The sequence below is a fragment of the Coregonus lavaretus genome (assembly GCF_964263955.1).
Source record: "Coregonus lavaretus genome assembly, chromosome: 12".
Taxonomy (NCBI): Eukaryota; Metazoa; Chordata; class Actinopteri; order Salmoniformes; family Salmonidae; genus Coregonus; species Coregonus lavaretus.
Genome location: NC_139999.1, coordinates 11,191,535 through 11,203,620, shown reverse-complemented (window position 1 = coordinate 11,203,620; position 12,086 = coordinate 11,191,535). Strand labels below are relative to the sequence as shown.

Below are 12,086 nucleotides of genomic sequence, written 5' to 3'. Positions count from 1 at the left end.
CCAAGCGCTCTCCCATTCTCTCACAACCATAGATTGTATATGTAAACAACACAAGAAGCGGGGGGAAGCCTGGGGTCATGGACGACTCGCTGATTACCACTTTTAAATATGTCATTGAGTTCATTTGTCCAGAGGTAGTTATGTGTTTTATATCCCAATTGAAAACTCCTCTGGAATATCGGTACCATAACCTAATAATTTCACGCCTCTGTGTTATTTCACTCATGTCTTATTTCACTGGACATCACAATTCATTGGCGTTAACAGTTGTTTTGAGGGTGAAATTTGAACCGTAGGATTATGTCATAATGGTAATACAATTTCAAAATAGACAAACATTGTCTAAAATGTGTACAATTGTACCTTTGAAACGTTATATCCAGAAAAAAACAAATATGCAAACAAACTAATGTACACGTGTACACCGTTTCGGACAAAGAGCACAGAGATATGAGCGCCCAGTCGTTGCCAAATTTGCATTTTTTAAGGATAAAGCAATGGTTAAAAGCCTAGGTAAAAGACTTGCTGGCACGAAAATAGGCATGAATGATCAGTTCCCGAGGGAGATTGCAGAAAGGATCAGTTAGAAAGATATGGCATATAGAAGCAAACCGGATGGACATCATGAAAATGATCAGAGAGGTTGAGAGTAGAAGAAGTTCAGGAGAAAAAACAAACAAAATATAATTATTGTAAAATTGACTGTGTCCATAAAATGTATATAGTAAGTATAAGCTGGAAGTAGAGGCCTAAGCGTTGTTGTTCACTAGTTTACTCCAAGTAGCTCCAAGGACCTCAACACTTCCTCTCTCTGGCTGTAGGCATCTCCCTGCAGTTACCAAGGTTCACCTGGTACATGTACACGTGGTGGCCGTAAATCTCTAGGACATCAAAAACCAACACTGGCTCTCGCTGAAACATCAGCCTCAACACCTCCCTGTTGTCTGCATCTTCCAGATCCCTGAGGAGGAATTCCTGAATGAACAGATGCACACATAGCCTATTATCAGTGAGGCAGAATGTGATATTTCTCTCCACACCCAACTTAAGGTATTTCTCATATGTATAGTCAAGGTTTACGATTCATTCAAAGCCAATTTAAACACTACAGTTTCTATTGCAAATTGATCAAACTAGATCATGTGTCTATTGAAAGTAGTATGTGTGGAGAAATACACTTGAATGTAGTATGTGTGGAGAACAGAGAGAGGAGAGGGAGAAGGGAGAGGGAGAAGAGAGAGGAGAGGGGAGAGGGGGAAGAGAGGGGGAGAAGAGAGAGGGAGAAGAGAGAGAGGAGAGGGAGAAGAGAGAGGGAGAAGAGAGAGGGAGAAGAGAGAGAGGAGAGGGGGAAGAGAGCGAGGAGAGGGAGAAGAGAGAGGGAGAAGAGAGAGGAGAGGGGAGAAGAGAGAGGGAGAAGAGAGAGAGGAGAGGGAGAAGAGAGAGGGAGAAGAGAGAGAGGAGAGGGAGAAGAGAGAGAGGAGAGGGAGAAGAGAGAGAGGAGAGGGCGAAGAGAGGAGAGGGAGAAGAGAGAGAGGAGAGGGAGAAGAGAGAGAGGAGATGGAGAAGAGAGAGGGAGAAGAGAGAGAGGAGAGGGAGAAGAGAGAGAGGAGAGGGAGAAGAGAGAGAGAGAGAGGAGAGGGGAGAAGAGAGAGGGAGAAGAGAGAGAGGAGAGGGGAGAAGAGAGAGGGAGAAGAGAGAGAGGAGAGGGGAGAAGAGAGAGGGAGAAGAGAGAGAGGAGAGGGGGGAAGAGAGCGAGGAGAGGGAGAAGAGAGAGAGGAGAGGGATAAGAGAGAGGGAGAGGGATAAGAGAGAGAGGAGAGCAAAAAGCCTCTCCTCATTTACTGTCCCTCTGCCTCTGCCTGTCCGTCCTCTACCCCTGCTTCTTGCCCTGCTAGTCTGACTGCCATCAACATTGTCCAACGCAACCTGCGCATACAATGAATGACGTTAGCTAGATGTTAGATGTCCTTCTATGTGAAATACTTTCTTACATACATTGGCTATTACAAAACAATTTGACAAGGTTGAAACTATTGCAGCTAGCTATAGCTGCAATAGTGTCAAACTAGCTTTGGTTTAGCAAACGTTAGCAAAGCTAGCAAGGGAACTGACAGAACCCTTACGAAAAAAGATTGCAGTATGAGTGCAGTACAACTGCAGTATGCTGCTAATACTGCATCCAAAATCAACGTTTTTTTTACTGCAGTAATTTTGCAGTGTAACTGCAGTTAGGGTGCAGTGTAACTGCAATTAGAGTGCAGTATAAATGCAGTTGAACTGCAGTACACTGCAGTTATTCTTCAATTACTGCATCCAAAATACCACAGTCGACTGCAGTTACTGCACTTTTACTGCAGTTTCAAAACTGCAATCTTTTTTTGTAAGGGAACACATCACAGAAAGTTGACAAATTTAAAGTACAACGTTGCCATATGGTATTACAATACAAATACTTTTTGGAGTTTAACGTTTGTTTCACCTCATCTCTCGACATTCTGTGTGTCCAGTGGTTAGCTAGTACAGTCGTGGTCAAAAGTTTTGAGAATGACTTCACAAAGTATTGGTCTTCACAAAGTTTGCTGCTTCAGTGTTTTTAGATATTTTTGTCAGATGTTACTATGGTATACTGAAGTATAATTACAAGCATTCCATAAGTGTCAAAGGCTTTTATTGACAATTAAATTAAGTTCATGCAAAGAGTCAATATTTGCAGTGTTGACCCTTCTTTTTCAAGACCTCTGCAATCTGCCCTGGCATGCTGTCAATTAACTTCTGGGCCACATCCTGACTGATGGCAGCCCATTCTTGCATAATCAATGCTTGGAGTTTGTCAGAATTTGTGGGGTTTTGTTTGTCCACCCGCCTCTTGAGGATTGACCACAAGTTCTCAATGGGATTAAGGTCTGGAGAGTTTCCACAAGCCACTTAGTTATCACTTTTGCCTTATGGCAAGGTGCTCCATCATGCTGGAAAAGGCATTGTTCGTCACCAAACTGTTCTTGGATGGTTGGGAGAAGTGGCTCTCGGAGGATGTGTTGGTACCATTCTTTATTCATGGCTGTGTTCTTAGGCAAAATTGTGAGTGAGGCCCACTCCCTTGGCTGAGAAGCAACCCCACACATGAATGGTCTCAGGATGCTTTACTGTTGGCATGACACAGGACTGATGGTAGCGCTCACCTTGTCTTCTCCGGACAAGCTTTTTTCCGGATGCCCCAAACAATCAGAAAGGGGATTCATCAGAGAAAATGACTTTACTCCAGTCCTCAGCAGTCCAATCCCTGTACCTTTTGCAGATTATCAGTCTGTCTCTGATGTTTTTCTGGAGAGAAGTGGCTTCCTTGCTGCCCTTCTTGACACCAGGCCATCCTCCAAAAGTCTTCACCTCACTGTGCGTGCAGATGCACTCACACCTGCCTGCTGCCATTCCTGAGCAAGCTCTGCACTGGTGGTGCCCCGATCCCGCAGCTGAATCATCTTTAGAGGACAGTCCTGGCGCTTGCTGGACTTTCTTGGGCACCCTGAAGCCTTCTTCACAACAATTGAACCTCTCTCATTGAAGTTCTTGATGATCCGATAAATGGTTGTTTTAGGTGCAATCTTACTAGCAGCAATATCCTTGCCTGTGAAGCCCTTTTTGTGCAAAGCAATGATGACGGCACGTGTTTCCTTGCAGGTAACCATGGTTAACAGAGGAAGAACAATGATTTCAAGCACCACCCTCCTTTTAAAGCTTCCAGTCTGTTATTCTAACTCAATCAGCATGACAGAGTGATCTCCAGCCTTGTCCTTGTCAACACTCTCACCTGTGTTAACGAGAGAATCACTGACATGATCAGCTGGTCCTTTTGTGGCAGGGCTGAAATGCAGTGGAAATGTTTTTGGGGGATTAAGTTCATTTTCATGGCAAAGAGGGACATTGCAATTAATTGCAATTCATCTGATCACTCTTCATAACATTCTGAAGTATATGCAAATTGAAACTGAGGCAGCAGACTTTGTGAAAATTAAGATTTGTGTCATTCTCAAAACTTTTGACCACGACTGAAGACTGCTGCTGTAGCGATATGAAATGCCTGGCTAGCTAGCTAGCTATGCCTATGTAAACAAATCCACATGTTTTAGAACGAAAGGGAGAGAGTGTGCAAAGGGGGAGTGACTCAAGGCTTGTTGAGAAAGAGGGCGAGGGAGGGGAAGTCACAATCTACTGCATGTAATTCACTCTGGAATTAAAATGGACTCACTCAGATGGCCTAAGCCTTTTCCAACACCCTGTTAGTGTTATGAAAATGATGGCCCAACCAAGCTCAAGAGAAAATACTAGATCTGTTTCCTCAAACAAAGCATTGTTGAACCTGTTCACCTGAAAACAGCCGTCATCTGACTGCAGGTAGCAGTCTTCTTTGGTTGGAGGTTTTAGAACAATCGTTGGAGTTGGTTTAGAGAGAATCGTCTTGATTGGCATTTCTTTATTGGATCTTGATGGACATTAGCTAGAACATAAAACAGAAATAGGCCTATTGAGTGGTCTTCATGGGATTACACAGTGGTATATATTGTACTCTTGTAAATCTCTCTTCTTGTTACAACGCCATGTTTATTTATACAACAGATGAATGGATTCAATGATCATTTTCACAGACAATATCATAGAAAAAATAATGGTCCAATCAGACTTCAGATTTATACAGCATACCACAGAAGGCATTATTGTATGATTCAAATTTAGAAGCAAGCCATTTGTATGAATGAGTCCAAGGGTGTGTGAGTGTCACAGGAGGTTGGTGGCACCTTAATTGGGGGGGACAGGCTCGTGGTAATGGCTGTAGTGGAATGAGTGGAATGGTATCAAATACATCAAACACATGGTTTCCATATGTTTGATGCCATTCCATTAGCGTCGTTCCAGACATTATTATGAGCCGTCCTCCACTCAGCAGCCTCCACTGGTGAGTGTGTTATAGGCCAATTTGACAAGGATCTCGTTATAAAGCAAAATACAAAATATGAATTTTAGCTGGCGTCAGTAAGTTACATTTACATTTACATTTTAGTCATTTAGCAGACGCTCTTATCCAGAGCGACTTACAGTTAGTACAGATATGGGCTAATACTTGCATTTAAAGTCTTCCTGTTTCCGGGATTGTCTATCCCAGGAGGTGCCTATTGCAAATGTTAACGAGATGTTAATTAACTTAATTCTCATAATTCAGTGAAGTGTTTTTTTTTTGGAGTCCAGTCCACTAATGGGGGCCTTCACAAAACAGACTGCAGTCCATATGCTGTATCCTTCATCCCAGATGATGGTTGCATAGCAGAAGTCTCATTATTATTGCACTATGGCTACTTCTTTGACACAACATTTCGCAGGAGAAGCCTATAAACAGGGCAGGTCCTGGGTAGGGTTGGACTTTCTCAAACAGGGGTGGTGGGCTGGGCTGGGCTGGTTGGGGCAAGGTCTGGTCTCCGTGGGTTTACACAGCATGCAGCGGTGGAAGATCTGGACCAGCGTGGTACGGAACCGCTGTATTCGGAAAGCGTAGACCAGCGGGTTGAGGGCAGAGTTGATGTGGGTCATAAAGATTCCCACATACATGGCGCTCTTGGGCATCCCACACTCCGGGCAGTAGAAGAGGATGCAGTTCATGACATGCAGGGGCAGCCAGCACAGAGCGAATAAGAAGACGACTAGCGCCAGGGACTTGGCTAGCTTTAGCTCCTTGTGCAAGTACTTGCTGGTGTCGCAGGTGGCCTCAGCACGCATGTTAAGCTGCTTCCGGATCACCCTGAAGATCTCGGCGTACAGCGCGATCATGATGGTCAGAGGAATCACCACCCAGCCGAAGAAGTTGAAGTAGACCATGTAGTCCATGCGCATAACCTTAGTGAACTTGCAAACTATTATGTCATCGCTGATGATGCTCAGGTTATTCTTTGTGTGCTCGTTGTGCCAGCCCAACATGGGCACCAGCCCCATCAGGGCAGAGAGGAGCCAGCATAGGAACACTGCCACCCATGCCCTGTTCTGTGTCACGATGATGCTGTACCTGCAGAGGACCGGAGGAATTCAGTTTGAAAAACGATACAGTACATTGACAAACATAGAACATGCAAAACAGTTGGAGGTAAAGCTTAGCTTAGACTTCTGATTATCTCCAGACATTGTTAAAGTACATGCTGTTCTAAGGAGCTAAGTATGAGCTTTTATGAATACCAATGATGCACCATCTCTGTTCAATGCATTAATAATTCAATACATTTATGCATGTATTCATTTATAACTTCATTCATACTGTTCTACCTTTGTTTCAGTGCCACTCAAGCTAACAGGGTGTCAAACGTGTTCCGTGACAGGAGCATAATGGATTAATTTATTCATTGAAGGTGATTTACAAAGTGTCACCAAATAATAATAAAAAATATGGATTTTTTATTTTGGCACATAATACTGAGAGATAAGCAAATGCAAGCTACTTTGCTTTCAGATTTTTTAAGTGTCACCAAATTTCCTCAGGACAAAAATATGGATTTTTATTTGGCACATATTGATTTTAGAATGTAAAATACTGAGAGCTAAGTAAATGCAAGCATCTATACTGAACAAAAATTTTAACACAACATGCAACAATTAAAATGATTTTACTGAGTTACAGTTCATATAAGGAAATGAATCAATTGAAATAAATTCATTAGGCCTTAATATATGGATTTTCAAATGACTGGGTAGGGGCGCAGCCATGGATGGGCCTGGGAGAGCATAGGCCCACCCACTTGGGAGCAAGGTCCACTCACTGGGGAGCCAGGCCCAGCCAATCAGAATTAGTTTTTCACCACAAAAGGGCTTTATTACAGACAGAAATACTCCTCAGTTTCATCAGTTGTCCGGGTGCTGGTCTCAGACGATCCCACAGGTTAAGAAGCCGGATGTGGAGGTCCTGGACTGGTGTGGTTACACATGGTCTACACGTGGTTGGAGGTCCTGGGCTGGCGTGGTTACACGTGGTCTACACGTGGTTGGAGGTCCTGGGTTGGCATGGTTACACAAGGTCTACACGTGGTTGGAGGTCCTGGGTTGACGTGGTTACACGAGGTCTACACGTGGATGGAGGTCCTGGGCTGGCGTGGTTACACAAGGTCTACACGTGGTTGGAGGTCCTGGGTTGGCGTGGTTACACAAGGTCTACACGTGGTTTGAGGTCCTGGGTTGTCGTGGCTACATGAGGTCTACACGTGGTTGGAGTTCCTGGGTTGCCATGGTTACACATGGTCTACACATGGTTGAAGGTCCTGGGTTGCCGTGGTTACACGAGGTCTACACGTGGATGGAGGTCCTGGGTTGGCATGTTTACACGAGGTCTACACGTGGTTGGAGGTCCTGGGTTGGCGTGGTTACACGAGGTCTACTCGTGGTTGGAGGTCCTGGGTTGCCATGGTTACACAAGGTCTACACATGGTTGGAGGTCCTGGGTTGGCGTGGTTACACGTGGTCTACACATGGTTGGAGGTCCTGGGTTGGTGTGGTTACACGAGGTCTACACGTGGTTGGAGGTCCTGGGTTGGCGTGGTTACACAAGGTCTACACGTGGTTGGAGGTCCTGGGTTGGCGTGGTTACACAAGGTCTGCGGTTTTGAGGCCGTTTGGAGGTACTGCCAAATTCTCTAAAACGACGCTGGAAGCTTATGGTAGAAAAATTAACATGAAATTCTCTGGCAACAGCTCTGGCGGACGTTCCTGCAGTCAGCATGCCAATAGCACGCTCCCTCAAAACTTGAGACATCTGTGGCATTGTGTTGTGTGACAAAACTGCACATTTTAGAGTGACCTTTTATTGTCCCCAGCACAAGATACACCTGTGTAATGATCATGCTGTTTAATCAGCTTCTTGATATGCCACACCTGTCAGGTGGATGGATTATCTTGGCAAAGGAGAAATGCTCACTAACATGTATGTAAACAAATTTGTGCAGAAAATTTGAGATAAATAAGCTTTTTGTGCATGTGGAACATTTTTACCTCAGGAAACATGCGACCAACATTATTCAGGTACATCAAACATTTTTCATGTTTAGTTAATATATATGTTTCAGTATTATACATGCTTTGAGAATATAAAAGGTGGTATGACCTCCAAAATGAAGGAACTGTTCCCTTTGATAGCAAGTTGCTGTTGCCATATATTTATCTCTCTTACACAACTCCCCTGTCCACATGACACTACAAATAAATAAGACGCACCAGGAACTCTGCCAAAAAGGCCCAACGAACCAGCCTTAAAAATCACTCCTTGGGACGGACAGGAACATTTTAATTTACTTAAAAGCTTTCAATGTCTAGCCCATTGATTTGTATTAAACTAAGCTGAGATATATGGCTTCCCAGCAGTCTGAGAGAAATTCTACTTAGATTGCCACTGCACACTCCCTTGGTATCCCTCGCACCACAAACAGTTATTTTCAATTACAAATAAAAGTTAACATGTAAGTCATCAATGTGTAATTTAATTCATCAATGTGTAATTTAAGTCATCAATGTGTAATTAGAATTAACAGAACATTTTCTTCACTAGGAATACATTAAAATACTGAAGTTGTTGCCCTAAAGCAAAATCAATCTCATTATGGGCAATCCTATATTAAAAGTTTGTGCAAATGTATTGCAATTAAATACAGAAATATTTCATATACATAAGTTTTCACACCCCTGAGTTAATACTTTGTAGGAGCACCTTTGGCAGCGATTTCAGCGGTGAGTCTTACTAAGATGCAAAGAGCTTTCTAGATTGTGCAACATTAGCCCATTTTTGTATTTTTGGTCTTATCTCCTGTCTCTCTCTCTCTCTCTCTCTCTCTCTCTCTCTCTCTCTCTCTCTCTCTACCGCACCTGCTGTCTCGACCTCTGAATGCTCGGCTATGAAAAGGAAACTGACATTTACTCCTGAGGTGCTGACCTGTTGCACCCTCTATAACCACTGTGATTATTATTTGACCCTATTATTTGACCCTGCTGGTCATCTATGAACGTTTGAACATCTTGAAGAACAATCTGGCCTTAACGGTACTCTTATAATCTCCACCAGGCACAGCCAGAAGAGGACTGGCCACCCATCAGAGCCTGGTTCCTCACTAGGTTTCTTCCTAGGATCCTGACTTTCTAGGGAGTTTTTCTTTGCCACCTTGCTTCTACATCTGCATTGCTTGGTCTTTGGAGTTTTAGGCTGGGTTTCTGTATAGCACTTTGTGACATCTGCTGATGTAAAAAAGGCTTTATATGCATTTTATAGTAGGCCTATGTTAACAATATATTTCCATATTGAAGCAATGCAATTACTTAGAACAATGTGGACTGCAAACATGTTCAACATTTTTGGAAAAATGGGATAGGCCTATATTTAGTTATTTTGTTTCTGTAGGCTATTTAACAAACTAGGCTATAATGGACTAACATTCTAATTGGTGTTGATGAAAACGCAATACATAAAAGACCGTAAATACACAACTTGAAGCAACCACATATTTAGCCATGGATCACGTTGGAACCTACAGCTCTACCGCCAGTGCTAAAATTTACCATTGCATTAGGTTCGTTAAAATAGAGCCCTCTGTGTGATAAAGTTGGCAGTTGTTTTCAGACTGTTCGGAACGCTACCTGGGAAAAGTAAATAGCATGCATAATTCGGTGGACTCACTTCGTGGGAATCTTGACCCGGAGGTAACGGTCGATGGCGATGGCCATTAGGGACAGGATGGAGCCCTGGGTGATGATGAGGAGCAGGCAGGAGAGGAAGAGGCAGGTGTAGAACTGAGTCTTCAGCCCCAGACTGATCACTACAGCCAGGGGGATGACCAGGGCTCCCACAGCGATGTCGGCCATCGCCAGAGATACGATGAAGCAGAACGTGGTGTCCCTCAGGGCCCGGTTCATACAGACCACCAGCACCACCAGCACGTTGCCCAGCACAGAGGCCAGGGCGATGGCTGTCTCCATGGAGATGTACATTATGTCCACATGCTCCCGTTGCTTGACACCATGAAAGGAAGACATTTTAAAAGTCCTCGGATTTCCCCTTGCCTTGCCTCAGATTAGAAATTGTTTAAGAGGTAGTTAAAGGTTCTTCTTCTTCGGTTGGTCCTATGCATTCAACTCATTTCATTGTGTCCTCTACAATTCTGTGTGTTCCCTCTGAGCTGCTGCTGCTGCTGAGAGAAGCGTGGGTGGTCGCTGACCTGGCATTGACTCACTGAGTGGGTCCTATGTCGATGGACGGATCTGGGGAGATAAATGTCCAGCATCCTCTTTTAGCTCCACACTGACTGGCTGATCCCCTGCTTCTCTCCTTCCCTCAGAGGGGAGGGGCCTCGTTCTCTTTGTAGCAGGTCTGTACCTCCTCCTCCCATCACTCCTCCGGAACAATAGTGAGCTTCTCACACACCATCAGAAGTGTGTGTGTTTGTGTGTGTGTGTGTGTTTGTGTGTGTGTGTGTGTGTGTGTGTGTGTGTGTGCGTGTGCGTGTGCATAAATGTGGGACAGGGGGGAGCTGTGACTGTGGTCTGGCAGGTGGGTCTTATAAAACAAGCTTTTGGGAGATTGGATATTTCTTAGCAGTGCCACTCAAGATAACAGGGTGTCAAATGAAAATGTGAGAGCCTAGGTGCCATTTTAAGATTTTAGTACTCTTTCTGTCACCTGAGATGCACTGCAGACAGGACCTTGACACTTACCCAAGAGGATTTGTGAGGAGCTAAACTAACATTCTGTCCCCCCATGCTTTTGTGCTAACCAAGACCGATTTCATCCTCTCAAATGGCTTTGCATAAATGACTGGACCGTACACTGTGTCCAGATGAGCTGTACAGTGGGGAAAAAAAGTATTTAGTCAGCCACCAATTGTGCAAGTTCTCCCACTTAAAAAGATGAGAGAGGCCTGTAATTTTCATCATAGGTACACGTCAACTATGACAGACAAAATGAGAATAAAAAAAATCCAGAAAATCACATTGTAGGATTTTTTATGAATTTATTTGCAAATTATGGTGGAAAATAAGTATTTGGTCAATAACAAAAGTTTCTCAATACTTTGTTATATACCCTTTGTTGGCAATGACACAGGTCAAACGTTTTCTGTAAGTCTTCACAAGGTTTTCACACACTGTTGCTGGTATTTTGGCCCATTCCTCCATGCAGATCTCCTCTAGAGCAGTGATGTTTTGGGCCTGTCGCTGGGCAACACAGACTTTCAACTCCCTCCAAAGATTTTCTATGGGGTTGAGATCTGGAGACTGGCTAGGCCACTCCAGGACCTTGAAATACTTCTTAAGAAGCCACTCCTTCGTTGCCCGGGCGGTGTGTTTGGGATCATTGTCATGCTGAAAGACCCAGCCACGTTTCATCTTCAATGCCCTTGCTGATGGAAGGAGGTTTTCACTCCAAATCTCACGATACATGGCCCCATTCATTCTTTCCTTTACACGGATCAGTCGTCCTGGTCCCTTTGCAGAAAAACAGCCCCAAAGCATGATGTTTCCACCCCCATGCTTCACAGTAGGTATGGTGTTCTTTGGATACAACTCAGCATTCTTTGTCCTCCAAACACGACGAGTTGAGTTTTTACCCAAAAGTTCTATTTTGGTTTCATCTGACCATATGACATTCTCCCAATCCTCTTCTGGATCATCCAAATGCACTCTAGCAAACTTCAGACGGGCCTGGACATGTACTGGCTTAAGCAGGGGGACACGTCTGGCACTGCAGGATTTGAGTCCCTGGCGGCGTAGTGTGTTACTGATGGTAGGCTTTGTTACTTTGGTCCCAGCTCTCTGCAGGTCATTCACTAGGTCCCCCTGTGTGGTTCTGGGATTTTTGCTCACCGTTCTTGTGATCATTTTGACCCCACGGGGTGAGATCTTGCGTGGAGCCCCAGATCGAGGGAGATTATCAGTGGTCTTGTATGTCTTCCATTTCCTAATAATTGCTCCCACAGTTGATTTCTTCAAACCAAGCTGCTTACCTATTGCAGATTCAGTCTTCTCAGCCTGGTGCAGGTCTACAATTTTGTTTCTGGTGTCCTTTGACAGCTCTTTGGTCTTGG

The 12,086-nt window shown here is 44.2% G+C and overlaps 1 protein-coding gene across 1 annotated transcript; it reads right to left on the bottom strand.

Annotated features, from left to right (window-relative positions):
• Positions 1-5,376: 5,376 nt before the first annotated feature.
• On the bottom strand, positions 5,377-10,041 carry LOC311138326 (adenosine receptor A1-like; the record flags this gene model as incomplete). The annotated part of the gene is made up of 2 exons (XM_084173008.1): positions 5,377-6,046; positions 9,686-10,041. 2 exons carry the CDS (start codon positions 10,039-10,041, stop codon positions 5,377-5,379), a joined length of 1,026 nt encoding a protein of 341 aa, XP_084029134.1.
• Between the last annotated feature and the right edge of the window lie 2,045 nt (positions 10,042-12,086).